Source organism: Pterocles gutturalis, unplaced genomic scaffold (assembly GCF_000699245.1).
Source record: "Pterocles gutturalis isolate BGI_N339 unplaced genomic scaffold, ASM69924v1 scaffold36172, whole genome shotgun sequence".
Classification (NCBI taxonomy): domain Eukaryota; kingdom Metazoa; phylum Chordata; class Aves; order Pterocliformes; family Pteroclidae; genus Pterocles; species Pterocles gutturalis.
The window spans coordinates 6,301-28,304 of NW_010108982.1; the positions used below are offsets into that span (position 1 = coordinate 6,301).

At 38.6% G+C, this 22,004-nt stretch overlaps 1 protein-coding gene across 1 annotated transcript; it reads left to right on the forward strand.

Moving 5' to 3' along the window:
* The first annotated feature begins 309 nt into the window (after positions 1-309).
* Positions 310-21,659, forward strand: LOC104461294 (25-hydroxycholesterol 7-alpha-hydroxylase). The gene is made up of 6 exons (XM_010072828.1): positions 310-317; positions 2,958-3,094; positions 9,468-10,064; positions 10,513-10,719; positions 16,849-17,027; positions 21,064-21,659. The coding sequence occupies exons 1-6, from the start codon at positions 310-312 to the stop codon at positions 21,358-21,360; spliced, it is 1,425 nt and encodes a 474-aa protein (XP_010071130.1). The 3' UTR covers positions 21,361-21,659.
* Positions 21,660-22,004: the final 345 nt, after the last annotated feature.

Here is a 22,004-nt window from a genome sequence, read left to right on the forward strand (position 1 = left end):
ACTGTGTTGCTTTCCCTCCACTTTGTAACTAATCTGTCTACTTATAAATTGCACTGGACATGTTGCTGATGCTTTATTTGTAAAATTCACTCACATACGTGAGAAATTTGTCTGTTAAGTATTACTGACCTCTCAGAGGCTTCTCAGATAAGTAAAGATGTTCCTGTATATAAGCAAAACCAGCCCAATCTGTAAAAAACAGAAACATGGAGCAAAAAGGCCTGGGAATATTATGATGTATGTTAAGTGAATTAGAATATGGCAGTTAAACCAGGTCTGAATAAAATGTAATCTGGTAAGATGCTCTGAATGCTTCAGTTTAAAAAGTTACAGTCTTAAATTGCCATCAAAACATTTATTTTTTTTTTATTTTGTAGCTGTATTTTTCATTTGATACAATAATATGTATTATGAGGAAACTGTAACATTTCTAATATTTTATCTGTATTATCAAATTTTACAACAGCTGTGTAGTGTGAGGCCAGAGTTAAAGTTTGTAAACACATAAATTAGCCAGTAAAAGTTTCTATGGGCTTTGTGAATGGTTCAATGAGGCATCTGAAGCCAATGGGAACTTCTGGAATTACCCCAAATGTGGGTGAGAGTCCTGAAGGAAGCCAGGGTCAGCTGAACTGTGCTGCTTAAAAGTATGTGCAGCGAAGCATTGTATTTTGGGAGGCGCTGAAATATACGCGGCGCTCTTCTCTTTGCTATATGTTGGCGGACATCGGTAAGTCATGAAGATGACCTCCATCTTCCAAAGAGAAGGAAAGCTAGAAATGAAGACACATTTCTGTTATCAGTCTGCTGTGGGTCGTAAGTTGAACTGGTGTTATATTTTCCTCTGAAAGTGCGTAGCCTTGACACAGTGTTTAACAGTGTTAAGCTTATTGCTGCTGAGCTAAACATGTCTGAAGCGAACGATGACCCTTACGTCTTTGCAATAGCAAAATGTCTCCCTGATGTGATCCCACAGACTTGGAACATTAAGTTAATTTTCCCCTGGATTTCTGAGCTGCCTCCCTTTTACCCGGCGGAGAGCTTGTGAAGAATACAGCTTCTGACCAAATGACAGAACATGGAGGGTGAAATTAGATGCATTCAATTAGAAGATGACAAAAAGCCGATCTAAATATTTGTCAGGATGCTACTTACAGGGGCATAGTGTCCAGCCCGGGAAGTGAAAGGCGGCCGCCCTTGGACTTAATAGTCTGGGGCAAAAAAAATGGGTAAATAAATCATCCAGATTCTTTACGGGCTTGGAGAGGATAATTGAGGGTATCAAGTGGGCTGTTATGCTCCCAGGACTGGTGATCCCTCTCATGTAATCTCAGATTAGCTCTTGTATTCACTTAATACAGAATTAACTGTTACAAAGTTTTCTGGACCACTTGAGTAAATAATGTTGTTATTTGATAGCTAGAGGATGGATAATGCAGTGGTTTATGGGAGGTATTGAAAAGAGAGGGTCTCTACCTTCCTCACAATAAAAAAAAAAAAAAAAAAAAAAAAAAAACACACCCACCACAAAACAAACAAACAAAGCCCCAATCCACAAAGCCCAAAAAAAAGAGAAAAAAACAGGGCAAACATGTAAACTATGAAATTGTCAAGTTGGGACTAGAAGGTTTACTGGTTTTCCACAGGGCAAAAAGATGTTCTTGAAAACAAACATTCAGAATTAGTAGTCAGAAAGAGATTGAGGTATACAACTTCATTTTGCCACGTCTGTTTATTTGTAAATGAAATTTTTTAACAACTTTCTAAATTAAGAGAGCAAATCTCTGGCTTGTAGTTTATTGCTCAGAAAGTTTTAATTAGGAAAATAAAAAATGTAAATACAGGATATCATGTTTACCTTTTTTTTTTTTTTTCCATTCCTGTTACAGCAGTTCAAGGGAGAATGTGACTATGATAGGGTTAATCTGGCTACATAAAAATCCATGCTGTGTATGATAGTAGTAAAGCTTGTGATCCCTTGATCTTTGATTAGATCCAAGCTAGTAAATATCTTGTGTTTAATCAGAATGAGTTGTTCTGCATGTAGTATAAGTCACCTTCACAGATGGGATGTAGCAGCAGAGTTGTTCATGAGTATTTGTTTTAATCCTTTCCAGAGCAAGCATGCTTTGTGTTTCTTTGTTGTAAATCAGATTCAAGCAACTAAAGACCAGCACGAAGGAAAGGCATTTACTTGCAGTGAGGAATAGGACAGTGTGGGAACATTTTTTCCTTTTTAAAGAAAAATGTAACTTATTAGATTCTTAAAAGATATTCTATGCTATTCCATAAAAATAACTAACACACCGTGGCTGCGTTTTTAGGCTGGGATGCAAATATCATTATCTAGAATTTAATCCTAAACTGTTCATACACATTCCTGATTTAGGTGACTATAGACACACAGAGACTAAGATTTATTGTGGTAAATGTTCGGCCTCTGTTATTATTCTGTGTTTTGAAGATATTTAGTTAGAATGGTAGTTGGTCTGTGTGCTGGTAAAAATAAATTCTTAAAACGTTATCTGTAAGGCTAGTTGTTCTGTGTGGTATGTCAGCGTCCTATTTACCTAAATCTGTCATAATTGCCGTCCGATACATCCTCCTCTGACACTCCAAATATTGAAAATGAGAGGACTCTTTGCTGGAAGATTTTCTACCAAATGTCATTTTTCTGTGTTCCTAGCTTGATGGTAATAACTGTACGACCAGTAGTTAAATGCGTCTCAATTTCTCTCACTTATTTTTCCTAATCACCACACAGAGCCTTCTGTGCTCAGAGGTGTGATTAGATTTAACCTGCCATCATATCTGAAGAACTTTCTGTACAACATATTATACATTGCAAGAATTATATATGTAAATGGTGGGTCTAAGTGTAATATATAAATAGATATAAAGATGAGCTGCTCTCATGCCAGAGTTAATTCCTGATTTTTTTTTTCTGTTTTTAACAGGAAAAATGGAGAGCCCCCACTAATAAATGGCTGGATTCCTTACCTTGGGAAGGCTTTGATTTTTAGAAAAGATGCTTTCAAATTCTTACTGGATCAGCAAAAGAAACTTGGAGATATTTTCACTGTACATATTGCTGGTGAGAAATCTTTTAGTATTTCTCTTGATTTTTTCCATCAGTGAAATTAAGTACTAGTTCAAATGTTAAATTTGGAATCTTCCTTAACCAAAAACATTTTTGTGTAGCATAGGCCAATAAAAATTACTTAAATTCACATGTATTGTGTACATAGTAAGTATATATAGGCTATAACTATGAGCACGTGGATTTGTACACAGCTGTAGGTATATGTGCCTACTGACAGAATTTGTAGGCATGTAATATATGAACATAGATTTTGCCAGCACATTTAATTGTATATTGTTTTTTTTTTTCCTAAAGAAGGGAGAACTAACATCATCTTGACACCGCACAGAAAAATATCAGATTAAATTTAGAAAACACTTAAGAAAAAAAGTGCAGAATATGTTCTCACACATTTTACAACTGGTTGACAGGAACACAAGGGAATGAATGACACATTGACTCAGTGATACAATCAGGACTGGAACACAGAAACTTCCCGTTGCCAGCCTCTTACTCTGATTATGCTTGCTGAAAATAACAATATAATAAAGTATGATATAACCTTGCTGCTTTCTGTATTTATAGCTGTATTACTATGCTTGCTCGAATACAAACATTTGGGTGATTTCACGTAGATACTTAGCCACAGAAAAAAAATGTAGAATGAAACTGGAATCTTGAATGAAAAATATATAAACTTACACATATATATGTATGCACACATACGCAGAGATGTACTTTTTACTAAAATACATTTCAAAACCAGTATTTTCTTCTGTTCAGAAAAAAACAAACTCTTATTAGTGCAGGTGGATGTAATGGATCTTTTGCTCTTTTACATGCTGATGTCCTTGTTCAAATGATCAACATTAGACTGAAGTCTATCTCAGTTTTAGCTATTCCTGTGTTTTTAAGGAGTTTCAAATAAAAATGTAAAGTATAAAATTTGCTTTGTAAATGCATGCCAGTAGCAATGGCTTTATATTTCCATGTAAGTAATATTTTGCAATAAAAATATTTTTTTCCTTCCAAAGTCAGTTAATTAAATTGCAAGATGTATGTTTAATTAATAAAATTTTTCTTCCTCTTACCAAACCTGTTCTTTTTTTGCCTTTGGAAAAACATTTTTACTGCTGTTAAGTGTGATTTTTTTAATCCATTCAGGGTTTTTTTCTTTGGAAACTAGTATGCTCAGATTCTTTTCAATCTTGCAAGTGAATTAAACACATTACAAGACCAACCTTTGTTGAAATACAGTCTTTTCTATTGTTAATGTACATTCACACTATATAGAGTCATGGCTTCGTACAAATACAGATTGATAATTATGAGACTACATTAATGAATTCATAAAACCAGATACAGTCTTACTTCAGAATCTTTAATGTGTTTAATCAGGTATTTATTTCTCTTTCACCTCTTTATTATTTTATGGAAGACTATGTTTAGAGATTTGTGTGTTTAAGCAATCACAAATTTCTATTTGCATGCTAAACAAAATTTCATTTCAACTAATTTCCCTGTGTTCAGGTATTTTGAGGGAGCCTTCCTTGATAAAGAGGTAAATGGAGTGAGTTCTGGATATCATTTCAGCCTTATGCAGAGAAATCTTTTATTTTGTGTATTTGTTGTAACAGAGATACCACTTTAAGTTCTCTTTTTTTGGTATAAAAATACTGACCGTCAAGGCTTCACTAAGGAGAAGCAGTTTGTTATCCACAAGTCAAGAAAGAAGCTGAAGCTAGTTAGTACCTCCTGTCATGTCCTGATGTGAAGACGTACAGGATTTCTATATGTCTTACTGATTTGACAAAGATGATGTTTATATGTTCAGCAAACATAGCATGGCCTGTTGTCTATGGGCTATCATTACTTCACCCTCGTGGTGGGTGACTAAAGGTCCTGTCAAAAAAGTCTATCAATATATATTGTTCTAATTATTGGTTCTCAAACTAGTTCATTTGGAAAATGCGGAACGATGCTTGGAGTTTCTGGCGTTGCCCCGTACCGGTGATGCGATTTCGCTGATTGTACTTTCCCATGTGATGAGCAAATGATTGTCATCCCTAAAAGTCACAAGGGACATGGATGTCATCTTAATAAAGAAATTAAAAAGCACATCTTTCTATGAGAAACAATGTAAATTCCTGACCTGTCGCAGAAAATAGTTCTCTAATTGGTTTTGTGTGGTGGTGCAGCAGAATCGTTTTCCCCAAACGTCACGCCAGCGAAGCACCACTGTACATCATTGTCAGCAGTTCAGCAGAATCTTCCTAATAAGAGGACGATTACGTAAATGCAATAGTCTTAAAAAAAAAAAAAATAAAAAAAATACAGAGGCGAGAGAGAGAGAGTGAGAGAGTCTGTTGTGTTGCGACGATCGTACTTCCCAGCCCAACCTCTCAGCATTGGCAGACAGCTAGGTAAGAACTTAAAGAGCTTGAAACAGTTTTGTCATTGTTTCTTGGGATTAAACTTTGTCTCCTTTTCCTGACAAGTTATTAGGAATTATATCAAACCTTACAACACTAACTCAACTTTTAATAAAGTAATAGGGTTTTTTGCTAAGCACAGTTACCTCTTCAAATACTGCTGCTAAGTCATTGTTTTCTTAAAAGAAAATCATGATACACCTACAGCAACATATCACATTTTTCTCTCTTAAGCAAAAGGTAATTTGCATTAACTCCTTACCAAGCCGAAGCCTGCTGCAAGCATTACCAAAATAACATCCGTCATTAGATGCCATCTGAAATGCTTGTCTTTTATCATTAGCATTAAAAAGCTCCAGAATGCATTATTAGAGTAATTTCTTAACTATCATACAAATACTGGCTTCTGTACTTGGATGTACCAAAGTTGACAATTTTCATATTTTCCACATCAATCTTCTATTTCTAGGAGACTGTATAAACTAAATGGAGATAACTAGGCTATTTGCAGCATGGTGTAATGCAAACTGAAGGACAGGATGGGGAAGTATGAGTTCTCTGTAGCCATGTTTAAAAAAAAATCAGAGGGCTTTTTACAGAAACAAGGATACATCTCTTATTTTGACTTGTTTCTATGGTACTAAATAAAATATCTCAATGACTTAAACTGTTGGTATTTAGAGTGTGATGTTTCTTTATGGACATGTCTACTTAGGTTTTTGTGTTGAAGGATTTTTTCCTTTCTAACAAGGAAAGACTTGGTCCCCAGTGTTTTCTAGATAAATATCTTCAATATTTAAGGCTTCCTGATTTGTGGAGTATGTGGTATGCCTCTGCTTTTGGCTGATCTGGAATTTACCTTTACCAGTACTTTGATGGAAACTCATAAGCATCAAGATTTTGGTGAGGTTTCAGAAAAGGCTACTTTTAAGGGAGAATTCTTGGCATTAACTGCAATGTAAAGGCATGGGGGGAGTGGGGGGAGGACAAGGGGAAGCTGCATTTAAGTTACCAAATAATAACTGGAAACTTTAGGAAATGTTTGCATTTGTCGGTCTCTGACGCCTCCAGAGACAACAAGTCAGAAGAGTCCTCGTTGGGGACAAGAAGAGGATTTAAAAAGCAAAATTAAGAACCATATTGACACTTATAAAATTTAAAATCGTAACTTGAGATGAGAAAGTTTCTTCCAGTTCAGATGTTTGCTGCTCAGGGTAGAGGAGGTGTTGGGGCACAGTTTTGTAATTTGCAATCTGTTCCTGTATGGAAGAGACTGGAGTAACCAGTATAGCCATGTAGTGCATCTGTGCACAAGTATGACTGTGATTGCTAAAGGCTCCCATACCCACGCTCACAACAACAATTTACTAACTGCAGTTTATTAGCTCTAGCTTTTAGTGATTTTCTAACTCAGAGATTTAAAATTAGATTCTCAGTGAGGTATGTAAACAAGCTGCCTTTGTTATAGAGGGGTTCCACTTTTCTGACAATACAGACCTTTATAAATGCGGTAACAAACAAAAGTCTGTTGCTTTCTGTGTTTATGTGTATTGTTGACTTGCATTGATGTGGTCTGGAGCCTGAACTTATTCTACAGAATGAATTATATTTTGGTACATACTTACTTTTTTGCTACCAGGAACCTGATGAGAATAATAAAAATCAGGATCTGTGATATTCTGTTTCATGGAGATTTTTTTTTCAAAGTTTGTGGTAGTATTGAGTGAGTTCTGATTTAAAATTATTTTAAAATAATTTGTTTGTCTGAAAACTCATGTGCTGAAAATAATTTTCTTACTTAAAAATGATAAGAATTGATGTGCGTTTGCTAAGTGTCTGATTAAAGATCACAAAGAAACTCATATTTTGCATCAGAAATAAGCAGATGGTGGACAGATGGTTTAAATTAATATTAATTAAAAATCTTTACTTAAATTGTTTACCCTGTAAATGCAAAGTTAGGAAGCCAGCTTTCATCTTTAGGGTTAATAACACTCCAAATCTATTTATTAAAAATTACTCCAATGGGCATTCTTTCCAAGTTTTGATTGCAAAGATGATAGCCTCAATAAAGAGCATGACAGTGGGTAAAAGCTGGAAAAAGAGAGCAATTCCAGGATTTACCAAAGCAATTCCAAATCTTACCAAAGATTCTGCAGAGGTCCAGACTAAAAATTCCTATTGGCCTCTCTGGTCTGGGAAGGAAGATATGGTCAGAAAAAGAGGACTGGGAATTCAGGTTCATGCTGGTTTCTTCATATATTTATTATTTTAAAATTAATTTATATCTATTTGTTATGTTACAGTAAAGCAAACTCTAAGAGCAGCTTAGCAGCCTTCACACACTGTTGACAAAAAAAGGGTCAAATTCTGTCTCGATTTATCCCTTGTGTTTCCTTACTGGTTTGCTGGGATTGCAGTGGGTGTAATTGAGGGGGGGAATTAGGGCAGCTAGTAATTGCAGAGGAAGTCCAGAGTGCACCCAGATTTGCCATAGAGCACCGTGTGTATACGCAAGTCAGAATACGGAGTAACTATGATAATTCAAATATCACTGTATGGTAACCATGGATACTTGTTGACATTTTTAGTGATAGTGATTACTTTGTCTCAGGACATCTGTCACAGAGCCAAATTTGGTCCTCAGTTAAGCATGTAGTGTTCCCATTAAAATCAAAGGAGATTTGTCCCTTTAGTGAGACTGAATTAGACTGTAAGTGCTGGAAGCTTTGCTGTTTTCCTGAGTTTATAACTGGGATATTTCACAGGGTATGTGTACATTTTAATGGATACCTCTTTTCCCTAACGCACCTCACCATTCAAGTTAAGGGTCAGGAACTCTAAATTTAGTCTTAACATGGGAATCATCTATAAAAAGTTAAGATTTAATTGAGCTTTGGGAGTATTAGCATTTTTGATTCATGATAGTTCACCAAAATGTTCTTCTTTAGTGATTGGCTTAAAGTTGAGAAATTGCAGGATTTTTTTTAGCATGAACAACTTGAAAAATCATCAAACTTGGTGCAATCCTGTTCCTCTGTACAGGCAGCAGAAGGTACGGCTGTGTCACCGCATGAAGTACCTCAGGGAGGGTAGAAAGTTGTCTGTGCACTCTGGTAAAATGCATGATAGCGCTAGGACAGTGTGTACCCCAAAATGGTGCCCATCTTAAAAATGGTGTCTTACTCCACTGTAAGCTGTGGCTTCAAAACCAAATCTTGATGTAGTCATTTTACAGATACTAAGCACATTCTTAACACAAAGTTTGCAAAATTTTGGGAAAAAAACCAGATGTAAGAGGGACTTTAAATGCTGGGGCTTTGCAGTGTGCAGTTAAAGCCATAACCAGCAGATTCTGAGTCTCTGTGTCATCTGCTTGAAGAAAAGCTGCCTAGGTGGCATGTTTTCCACTCCAGCCTCCCCCTTCACTTTCCTTCGTTCAAGGTGAAATGTGTGTGTCTCTCCCTTTCTACTGGTAAAACCCTACAATCTTCAAGTGCTGCACAACTCCACATTGTATTTTCATGAATTATATTAGTGTAATAAATGATTTATTCCGGAGTGCCATGATTGCAGAGATCACACTCTACTACTGGCAAAACCAGATCAGTCTTCATGGAAATAGCTTCATGCTGATTTTAGAAGAGCCATAAAAGCATATGCAGGTGGAATCTGCATCCTGACAGATCAGTATTGCTTTTTTTCCAAAGCTAAATAAAGCTTGTTATATCTTCTTTTGGATTTTGGTTTGGGTTTTTTTTTTTAATGTTTTGTTTTGGTTTGGTTTGCTTTTTTTTGTCTTTGCAGATTTTTTCACAGGTATTTGCTGTAGGGATTTTCTGTGTGCTTTTCTTCCAGACATTGGCTGGGCATATTTTCAGTTATTACTTCTGAATGTGTCACCAGATTATAAAAGTGCACGTGTCTCAATTTTTTTCTTTTCTTCTATTCAGGTAGATATATTACCTTTATAATGGACCCGTTTCAATATGTCTATGTCATACGAAATAGCAAGCAACTTGAATTTCATGAATTTGCTGATAAAATGGCTTCCAAAACTTTTGACTACCCAGCCTTGTCAAATGGAAAATTCCCCGATCTCAAGGAAAACCTACACAGAATCTACCAGTATCTACAAGGCAAGCCTTTGGATATAATTTCTGACCACATGATGAAAAACCTCCAGGATATATTTGAATGGAAATGCTCACAAGCAACAGATTGGGAAACAGAAAAAATGTACAAATTCTGCTGCTCTGTAATGTTTGAAGCCAGTTTTGTAACACTATATGGAAGAGTTCCTGCTGCAGATGGCCACAAAGTTATTAGTGAAATCAGAGACAAATTTATCAAGTTTGATGCCAGTTTTCCCTATTTAGCTGCAAACATACCAATTGAGTTGCTAGGAGCTACCAAGAAGGTTCGGAAGGAGCTTATACATCATTTTTTACTAAAGAACATGACAAAATGGCTGGGAGGGTCAAAAGTGGTCCAAGCCAGACAAGATATATTTGAGAAATATGAGCTGCTTGGAGATTATGACAAAGCAGGTAGGAAACTTATGAATGATTGCTTGTCTAAAATAAAATAATTTACTATAGACCTTTGAAATAAAAAGGCAAAATGGCGACCTTGAAATTTTTTTATGTTCTTTCTAATTGGGTAATGATAAAATGTTTTACTCTGAAACAACCCTCTATGATAATTGATTTTTTTTTTTTTTTGTGCTGAGGTGGTAAAACAAGATACTTAATGGTGATAATGAGAAAGATTACAACTGAGCTGCATTTCCTCCCCTTATTCCCCCCACCCCCCCGACATTACATTTCAAACTATTCTCATTAAGCAGAAAATTAGACTTCAGAAGCCTATTGGTCCTCATTAGCATTCACTGATCCTTGGCTGGGTCTGTGTCCTAACATCTTTTAATTAGCACACTGCAAATCTAATCAGTGTAATAAACGCTATTAATCTTCCTTTTCACTTATTTTCTCCCAGCACATCATTTTGCCTTCCTGTGGGCCTCTGTGGGAAACACGATTCCAGCTACATTCTGGGCCATGTATTATCTTCTGCGGCACCCAGAAGCTCTTGCAACGGTGCGTGACGAGATTGACCATTTGCTGCAGTCAACAGGTCAACAGAGAGGGCCCACGTATAACATCCACCTCACCAGAGAACAATTGGACAACCTGGTCTACCTAGGTAATTTATTTTTATCTGTTAGGAAGAAAAGAGGGGCTCTCCCAGCAAACTCGGTTTATCGCTCATTTCTGTTTGCTGAGAAGGTGGAGGACACAGCTGCCTAATTGACATAATAACACCCATTTACATCAATTATAAATTATGTAGTTTATAGCTGTAGATACTCTCATTGCATGTAAACATTAAGGCCTCGGTAATTAACTATGCAAGGTATGCAAAAGGCTAAATCGAAGCTTTGCAATTATTTGAAAAAAAGTTCATGCCTATTAAGTTGTTTGATTCTGAGCATCTGCCGAAGTGTTAATGCATTTCAAATACTTCTGTATGGTACTGTCGAGAAAGACCCTTTTCTGAAATTAAAGTGGGATAACGTATTTAAACTGCAAATGTAAATTTTCACAAGCAGTTTCTTTTTCTCTCTTTAACAAAAAAAGGGCTTTTAAAGCGGGCTTCAGTTGAGCAATGCCTCTGAACAAAATATAAGAAGGTAAAGCTTTACAGATTAGAAATGGCTTTTACAGTATTGAAAAAAAGTACCTTGATTCAAAATAAGGGCGGTTTAAGTGGAATACAGATCTTCCAATTCTAGATCAGGGGTTTGGAGGGAGATCTTTGCCAGTTGCCATTAGAAGCAGTTTGATCCAGGAGCTGGACAGGCCTTCAGAGCATGAGCTGATGGTTTCACTTCGTTTGGTAGTGCACAGGCACTGGCAACATAAATGCTATAATTAGCCCCAGGGAGAAGAGTGGGTGTAGAGGGTATGAACCTAACCTTTAAGCATCTGAAAGTCTCTATAGGTAGTGTTAGAAGGATAGACTACACCTGAATAAAAGCATAAAGGTTCACTGTTTCTCTATTTTTAAATATTGAAACAAGTCCCCTGTTAAAACTGAGCTCACATCTATATGTTTTGGTAGCTCACGGCCTGAACTGATATTCCGCTCTTGGAAGCACCTGTGTCAGGATGGTGGAGCAGTACAGTCTCTAGGCTTCATTTGGACATAATGGCTGGCATTCTCCCGGACCATCCCAAGTGGCCTGTCATTTGGACATAATGCCTGCCATTCTCCAGGACCATCCAATGTGGCATGTATCGAGAGCCTGTGTTCAAACTTGAGTTGTTTCTCACAGTACAAATATAAAAATCAAGATTGATCCGGTTGCTTTTTTTAGAACACTAATGTTTCTCTTCTGTAGCGTGAGTCTAGTAAGTTGGTTTCATCTGGAGTCATGGCTGTTTTGGTGCAGATTTATCTCTGATGGAGGATGCTTTTGAAGTAGGGGAGATATCTGATGACAAGAACACTTCTGAAGAAATAACATGACATTCTAAGCACATAATGTACTTTTGAGGAACACAAGTAAGATTGCTTCACATCAGCTAGTGTCCACCAAAAATAATAGAATAGGAAAGTTACTGAGCATCATGAAGATCAAGAGATAATTTATTTTGTGTTTGGAGACTGAGATGAGAATGGCAAAAAAAAACCCCAAACAAACAAAAAAAAACCCCAAAGCACCCCAGAAGTGTAGCAATAAAGAAAATAAAAGCATATGCTTCACTAAAACCATCTCGTATGAAGTGTTTAAAACATTAACTGTGTCATTCCTCTGCTGCTCCTTGAAATCTGGAAGTACCTTGGTAACATTTGATTTATGTGTTGAGAGGAAAGTGCCACATCCTACTTTGTAGTGTTCTTGTAACACTTTTGTTAAATTTTATAATCGCGTTAAACGTAATGTGGTATGAACAGAGGCTAGATTTCAATTCTTCTGGCACTTAAGTCATAAAGGACTGGATACTGTCCCATAAAATAATAATTTAGAAAAAAAATCTGTACCATAAGAGAATTACATGCTTCGGTGGAAAGGGGAAAGGGATGTTTTGTTAATAAATGTGTAGGAGGGACAGAGGTCCCAATTTGCATTGCTTGCACACCAAAAATCCCCAGCTGAGGAAGGCTGTGGGCCATCACTGCCTTTGGCCTTGCAGCTCACTGACCCCAGCCTCTGAGACTGAGCATTTCCTCTTCCCACCCCCTCTGTGCCAACCCAGGGCACAGAAAACAGGGATTTGTGTCCCTGCTCTCAAGTAAGGCAGACCAGGTGGGACTCTTGTACATTCATCACCTTGTCATCTCATTCTCCTGTTTTAAGCACTCTGGTTCTCTGTCCTCTTTTTGGCCTACTATAATAAGAGTCTTTTTTTGGATTCCTCATGCTATGGAGAACAAGCAAGAATTGCTAAAAAGCCTTTCTCAGGAACCAACGTTGTTGTTATGGTCAGATTCTTTGGGTCTAGGGAACGACATGGCCTGATATACTTCTAAATTCAAAGCACAGGTATATGACTTTTTAATACCAAAAAAAAAAAAAGGCTTTCAACCTACAGCAAAACTAACAAATTTTGGCCCTGATTATTTTTTTTCCAATGGCATTTCTGAGGCAGCACACTTTATTTGGTCTACATAAGACTTTTCCTGAAACCCAAACACATGTATTTGTGTGCACAGACTAACATACATTATTAGTCATTATGGCTCACAACGGAGCTCTAATACAGTAAACGACACATGAGAATGGTCTGTCGGTTTTTATGGCTATAATGGAAATGCAAAGGGTAAAGCAGAGATATACTTAGTGCATGTTTAATGCTAGGCCTGTTTAGTCAGTTCATTTGTTTAATATTAGTCCATTCATTTATATGGTGAAGTATTCTTGCCCCAGGTCATTGCTGAATCCCAGATATTTCCTGTGAAAAGAGCACAGCTTGAAAAAATATTTCATACACAGAAAAGGGTAGGAACCCAAACCAGCTGATACGGAGTGCATAGTCGTAACACAAATGCTAAGCATTAAAATTGTCGGTTGGAATGAGAAAAAATGAATATATTTTCCTGGAATGGGCTGGGCAGTACCATTTAGTTCTTTCTAAGATGCAAATGTACTTGCTTCAGATCATCGTTTGTGTTGGCACACCGTGATGCCTGTGGGTAAATGCCCCCCCCAAATATTTGCATACTCGATAGATATTTCCCTATAATACACTCTAATAATTATAGTACCCTATTACCTGCTATGTGTTGGTGTAAAATTAACAATCCATTATGCACAATAAGTTTTATAAAACATTTACAGATAGAGATCATGTTTAATTAAAATTAACTTGCCTACGAAAGCCAAATGCACTCATGATTTGCAATGACCTTTTATTACCTGCAGTCCCTTGTTTTGGCTGGATGATTGACAGCTTGCTGTTTGGCTACCATGTTGTATTTCAGCTGACAAGACTTTTCATTTTAACTCAATTTGCCTGCCTATCACAAGCTGGTGGCAGGCCAGGCTCGAGTCACCCAGCTTTGCCTCAGCAGCTTGCTCTATTTCTCATTAGTACGCATTTATTCAGTGGAAATTGGAAGACAAATGCTTGAAGGCATGTGAACTAAGTATAGCAAATTAGGGTTTAAAGACTGAATATTTATAAGTATATTGAAACAGTTTTTAAAAAAAAAATCTAGAATGAATTAGAAGCTGAGTGCTAGCTTTAGTGTAAGAGAAACGAAGACAGAAGTGGGAGGATTCTAAGAATAACAATACTATGAGATATCTCTCTTTCTCTCTCTCTCTCTTTTTTCCTCTCTCTCTCTCTAGAAAATATGTAAAATCTCTCTGACAACACCTTATCAAACAACAGCCTGGCTTCTTTATGTAGCACTCACACAGTGAAGTTTAGCATCTCATGTGTGTAAGAAGGGGGGAAAAAGATGAGGGTCATGTTCATTTGCTGCTTGGTTATCCCTTGGTATGCTTTAAATTGCCTTGTTTGTTCAGCACAAGCACAGAAACAGATGTTGCTCTACCGTGCTGGATAATTTACTGTACCTCACGGTGCAGAATGGAAGGCCTCCCAAGCTACCCAGCTGGTCTGTCAGCGCCGATGGCTGGTGTCTGCTGAACTATGACAACTGCAAGTAAAGGCTGCAGTTTTATTGTGCAATTGTCATTCCTCTCAATGTATAGCTCCGGCATTTGCGGAAAGCTGACTGTCTATTTTTTTAATGTGAGCCTGAAAAGCCATATAAGCTCCATTCTCCTTTGTTGATCATAATGTGACTCATTACTTTTGTCATCTAATGATTATCGGCATGATCGCTCAGAGCGAGAGCCAAGCTCGCCTTCCACACATAACTGGTACTGGAAGGTAAAACAGATTTGTCATTTACTATCTGACCGCTAAGCCACTCTTTGTGCTCCATTATTGTGATTAACTTCTGCATAAGATATGCTGCCCAATTGTCATTTGGGATCCGGCAGCGGGCAGGGACTGCTGCGCTTTCTGGGAGGATGTCTGCCGATAGGATGTGACCGCATCGCTTGGGCGGTTAAACGCGAACCTGCTATTTTGCAGCGGCGCTTTAATAATTATTTTCCTTTTGGTTCTTTACCCTCCTTCCCCTTCCTCATTTGATTTCTGGTGTCGCTACATATGTCTCCCCTGTTTCCAAATGGTGGACTGGTGTGGAGTTACCAGCTCCATTTTCCGCAGGGTGAAGACAGTCTGGAAGCGGAGGCTGGACCCTTTCTTTGTACCACGTAAAGTTTTGTTGCCAGAGTGCTGCCAGTTGAAATCTATCGTGTCAGGTGCCTTGTGGCTATCTGCAGTAGAGGCCATCTTCTGGAACTAGGGTTCTTTTCTGGCTTCGTCACCAACAAGCCGATTTGACTCTGCCTGATTATAGTAACGAAGGCAGTCCAAAAGAATATGCACAGACTCACTGTACGTCACATTGAATCACGGCACTGGCCACACGAAGCTGACCGCAGCCTCATTTCTTTAGACAAATGCATGCTTAAGGAAAAACCTCCTGCAAGAAAGCATCCAGGGCCACTTTATTTGCTATGCATGCTGCACTAGATTTAATTTTGAGTGAAAGAACATTTGTTATTATTTTTTTTCAGAGGCATCTACACTGGGTAGCTACTGTCTCTAGTGAACTAACCTTTTGGGTGCAGCAGTTATAGTGCCTTGGTGACCACTTTGAGAAGGCTTATTTGATATCACAGAACATAAATGCAGACACAAATTGATTATTATGTGCAAATGAAACTCTATTTTAGGCTATTTTTCACACTGATGATTAGAAAGAGTCAAGTCACATATAACAGTGCCCATACACGCTGGTGGAAAAATAGTCAGTTTTGATTACAAAGTGAGAGATGCAGCCCTAGACAGGAGCTACATGCTGATATACATGCTATCAGAATGATTTATGCAAATTATGCATATTATTCCCAAAGGAATTCCTCCTCAAACTGCCAGGATAAATTGCCGGAAATTAGCCATAAAATCTGTCGTGCTAGGAGCAAAAGGTGAAGGCCACTGGGAAAGCAAGGACATTCAGCTTCTGGAGCCTTCCAGGATGTGATGGTGGAGACAGAAATCTTGCATTCCCTAAGCCTGAAAGGACTATGTTTTGTTTTCTCTTGGCCAATTAAAAGCGTCTTTCTCTCTTAAAATTACCAGGCAAATAATGAATTGCTTTTGTTCACTCTGGCCATAGCAGACACTGTCATTTGGCAGCATAGTACATTGAAAAGAAAATAAATAAATTTTAAAATGCTCAGAATGACTATGGAATTAAGAAGTGAAATTATTTTTTCTAACATATAGTCCTGCCATTACATCCAACAGCTTTCAAAAGGCAAGCTAAATAGCTCCGTGGATGCTTCTGATGGTATTTGCTTGCAACCTCCAAAATATATGTAAATGCGTAAAGCATTCATATCTTTTGATTGCGTTGTTTTCAACATGATGCCTGAATAATGACTTTCCACCCAAAACTCAGTGCTGCCTACAGCCGACAGGATTTCTCAGCACCATCAGTGAGCATCACATCGGGATGTTCAGTGTCATGGTTCCTCCCCGCCAGCCCTGTGGGATTGTTTATTGCGTCCTCCTGGTGTCTGCTTTATGTTTGGTTTGTGGGGTTTTTTTTCCTTTTTTTTTTTTTTTCCCTTTAGCCTGCTCCAGTAAACCTGTCGAGATTCAGCAGCTGTAGCCATGTATAACTTGCAGTCATCTCCCATATTTCTGATGCTTCCCCCCCTCCGCTTTTGTTTGATCACAGAGAGTGCCTTAAACGAGAGTTTACGAATGTGCTCGTCCTCCATGAACATTCGCATCAGCCAGGAGGATTTTGTTCTCAAGCTTGAAGGGAATCAAGAAGTCACTTTGAGGAAAGGAGACTGGATAGCCCTTTACCCACAGATTTTGCATATGGACCCTGAGGTCTATGAAGATCCTAAGGTAAACATTCAGCTGGTGCTACTCTTCTTACTCCAGGCACATCGCTGCAGCCAAGCCTTTTGTGATCTGCGGGCTTGTTTTGGTTTTTTTTTTTTTTTTACTGCTGTTCCTTCTTGTGGAACAAATCTTCCTACTTTCAGATGTATTTTCTAGGGCCCTATAGGTCAACGGATTCATGGCCTGAAGAGAGAAATATGGTGATGAGACTGACTGCAACTGCTTTCAAAGGAATTGACAATTGCACATTGACTACCATAAACTTTAGGCTAAATGTGGGTTTTGTTTGGCAGTGGATCATTTGATACCCAAGGAGGGCTGGATAATAGAAGGTGGTTTTAAATAGCAAATAATGTGGGTCATTTAGCTAAGTGCCCCCAAAGCATCATTGACTCTCTGAAGCCCTATAATAGCAACGTCTTACTTGAGCCTTATGCTTTTTCACCTCCCTTCGTAGGAATTCACCCCTTCTTGATCAATTAGTAGAGTGTTGTGAACTTGAGACTGTAAAGCTGTTGCTCTACAGCAAACCTTTGAGGGTAATTGTGTCATCTCCAGATAATTGTGTCATCTCCTTGTATTTTTCTCTGATGCTCATGTTAATGAATATCAAAGACTCGAAATTAATCCACCCTGCCTCAGCCTTAATACGCCTTCAGAGGTTCACCACCTGCATGCAAATTGAATAGTCCTCCTCTCGGCTACATTGCTCCCCCGGATTTCTGTCCCCAGCCCAGGGTGCCACAGAGGAAGCACGATGGTGTACACTGAGGCTGTTAAATGCCTGCTCTGCCTGAGAAGCAAGAGTTCATACTTGATCCATTCCTTACCCCCATTTCCCTAAGCAAATGGCTGTCTCCCAGTCATGCTGATTTCTATCCTTGGCATTTGAGCCAAAGAAGAAGGCAACTGGATTTTTTTACATGTTTATACAAAATCCGTGTTAGAGACATTGCTCCCTGAGGCTTTCCCTTTTGGAAATTTAAGGATATCAGGTTGCAGAGGGAAAAAGATATTCAAGTGCCTTGTTGGTGCATTATATCATGTCACTGTGCAGGAACTCCACCAGCCTTGGTGAAAGGAGGTGGGGAGCGTGTCACAGTTAGCAGGAGTAAGGTAGAGTCACGGGGATGAACACTGGAGCCATGAAGTGGAAATGACATCCAGGAGGGCTCTGCTGGCAGTCCCCACCCAAAAAGGAAGACAAAGCCCACAGAGAAAACTAGAGTTTTGAAAAATAATCCATATATTGGCAAATAGTTGATTAATATTTCTATCCTTAAAAAGTAACAGCTAACAAATGAGCTTTTTCTCATTTTATTCTTAACACTTTATTTTGGAGAACATTATTGATTTGTCAAAAGTCCATCTGTTTGTTTAGGTCCTAGACCAAAAGCATCGGTGTGGAAACTGATCCCCTCCCTTCTCCAATAATTGCCAGAATATATTACCATATTTCCATTGCTTGAATATATCTGCTTAGTATCAGCTCTGCTCAGCTTTCACAGTACAGCTTTAGTTCATATATTTTATCTTTTTGATAGTGAATGAGCAATCCACACATTGCAGTACATTGATTTCAGCACATGGGCCCTCTTGAAAAGTGGGGAAATCACTGTTCTGTTTGGTTCTTAAAATATGCAGTGTGCTTTCAACAATAACTACTGAAGATCAGATAGAGATGGAGAATGAATTTTTTGAAAGGTGCAGTCTTGAGCTTGTCATGTATTTAGGGAAAACTTTCCTGGGAAAACAGGCAGCTTGATGAGATAATTTTGTAGCATGCTTTTCTTCTGGATACATAAATTAAAGTTCAAGCTATCTTCTGCTTTGGCACCATATTGTATAAGTGCAAGCATATACTGTTGACCTCTTTCTCCACTCATCAAAGCCTAAATAAATTAGTCAGTTTTCTATAAAGTGAATAAGTGAACACCTAAATCCTGACTCAGCTAGTTATAGAGCTCACTAAATGCACTCTGCAAATCCCACAGAGTGAAATATCAGGAAACCCTGCAGGAAACCCTACATGGTGGCTTTCCAAACAAAGCTGAATTCAAGATGCGACAGAGTGAGACTTATCTCAGTCACAGGAGATTGCTCAATTTTCATAATACTCTTAGCAGCCTGTCCACACAGATCTTCATTGCATGGTTTTGCTCAGTGTCTTCACCTTTTCCTTGCCATCAGCCGCTCTGTCTCTTCCAAGGAGGCCTTGTGCATGGCTGAAAGTTCCTTTGTTGTCAAATATTAGCCTTTATTTAGGTGGCAAACTGGCTTTTAAGGAAACACTATCCAACCCAAGGGGCTTCAGCAGCACAAGCCTGAGTTTGGTGTCACGGTCATTGGCTCCATTCCTGTCTCACACTTGTTTTCTGCTTTCCCAATTCCTTAGACACCAATTTATTCTTTTTAAAGGCAATTACAACTCTCAGATGGCTCCTAAGATAACAAAGAAAGTGTAAGGTTTGACCCAGTATGTCTATGTGTTCAATACCACAGTTCTTAATTGCTCCAGACGCCAGGAGTGCACCTTGTGGAAATGTTCCAAGAAAGTGAAAGAGCTCTGGGTTGGGTTGGTTTTTTAAGCTATTGCGGTTCATATTTAGCAGTGCTTTTTTAGACCAGCAGGATTTACATTTCAGGAAGTGAATCTGTTTTAAGGAAGAAGTGGTATTCTGGGGCTTTCATTTGTGACTGTGCTTCTTCAAATGAAGCAATAACTTACGAGGATTAAAAATGGCATGCTTCCTTTTGGCTGGGGTGTTCAAAGAGACTGAAAAGAATTACTTGTCAGTGGAAATACACATACAGTCACCTTTATCTTTGTGGAAAATACAGGCCTCTGCCATTTAGAGAAACAAGCTCCTGTTCTTCAACACCCAAAGTTACATCCCCTCCAGTGCACCCTGTACTTGTTCCCTTTCTCATAGACCACCTCCCCTGCCACTGTTTTTTTCTCAACAGCAAGACCTGCAGTGCATGGTTTTCAGAGCCTTTAATCTAATGGGTAGATAAGTATCAGTGTATTTTTCATTGTGGTGTGGGATTTTTTAATCAGTTGAGGTTGGTTTCTGTCTGACTGACTTGTTCCCAGCCAGCTCCAAATGGCTGCTGCTATAGCAGATGTATGCAAAGCAGGACAAATGCTAATGAGTGACCATAAGCAAGAAGTGTCTGTCATTTTTATTCAAAGCATGCAGGAGGATTTTGTAAGTGGTTAATTTGCTGTTGACTGAGTGAGGATGCCAGATCTCCTTCATTCAAAAACATGAATTATCTCTAAACAGGGATCCTGCTTCTGGAAAATAGTCAGAAAGATGTTCAATTTATGGAACGTAGGTTACAAGCACAACCACAAGCCTTAGTGAAAGCACCCTCTTTATAATGATCAGTCACCACTGGTTGTCCTGCTTTGCACACAGCTTCCAGAGCAAAACATTTGAAGGTCAGATGTGGCAAATTAAGCAGCAACCATCTCCAACTGAAGGGAAAATTGACTGCAAAGCGTCAGTTCTGGTTTTTGAATAATCTGCACCACTGGGTGCAAAGGAAGGATGGATTTTGCTCTAGCTTGCAGGAACAAGATTGGTGCAATGCATTAATTTATTCATAGGCAGTTGAAGAATTTGGCAGATTACCCTTATTCATGATGTATGTACCACACTGAGCGTGTATGATGCTTTACAAGAAAATTGTCCTTCCACTAAGGTTCATTGTCCCTGCTACAAAGCAGTCAAAATCTAATTACAATCAGTATAGGCCAGACGCTCAGAGGGTGAGACATGGAAGTTGAAGGAGCTTCATGTAAAAGGGCTAAGCTAAGTAAGTGGATTTAAGGAGTGTTCTTTGCAGGAAAGATAATGTGAGTTAATGAAACTTGAGGGAACCAACTGAAAAGGAGATGCTGTCAACTCCTTGTCCTCCTTTTTATCTTATTTTATGGGTTTCAGAAGCATTACTGTTGTGCAAACAAAGCAACTGGTGTAACTGCCTTGTTAGATATCACGCTCTCTCTCTCTTCCTCTTTTATTTTCAGGAGTATAAGTTTGATCGATACATAGAGAATGGCAAGAAGAAAACCACATTCTACAAGGCAGGAAGAAAACTGAAGTATTTCCTAATGCCCTTTGGCTCTGGGATCAGCATGTGTCCAGGGAGGTTCCTCGCAATGAATGAGATGAAGATGTTTCTGTTCTTACTGTTGGCTCATTTTGATGTAGAACTAGCAGAAAACAAAGCTGTCAGACTTGATAACAGTCGTATGGGCCTTGGTATCCTCCTGCCAGACGTTGATATTGCCTTTCGTTACAAGCTAAGGTCCTTAAGAAAGTGAGCAGCTGCCTATATGCCTTCTACTAATCTCTGTGTTTGCTGTTTCCTCACTCAGCTTTGTGGTTTTGGAAATGTTTGTTTTTCCCGCTGTGCTTTTTCCTCCTTCCTGTTTGTTTCTAAGGAGAAAAGCCCTTGGTCTGGAGGTAGATACCAGATATGGCAACATGCAACCTCCATTTGTCCTGCCTGAGTTGTGAGTAGTGAGGTGAGACGACAAGAGTTTGGCCAAGTAAATAGCCCAACGTCCCTACGAGGTGGACCCCCATACTCTTGGCCACGAGTCAAGTAGGATTTATGGGGAGGATTACATCAAGCTGAATCCAGGCTATTTGTATGGGAAACGGGCTCAGCTGTCACAGGAGTTCCCCCTTGTTAGATTGGGAGGTCCCATATACCCACCATCTGGAGACATCTCTGCATCTGCTCATACAAGCATAACAGCAAGAAAGAGGAAACTTAGTTCTAGAGGGTGAAAGAATTTTTAGTGATTATTATTCTAACTTTTTATTTACTCTATTCCCTTCATGGTCTTGAGTGTCTTAGCTCTTATTTGGGAGATGCAATGGAAGCTGTGTGGGCTGGTGGGAGATGATTTGCAAGAGTGTCTTACTGGCAACACGTTTCTTACTTCAGTGTTATGTACTG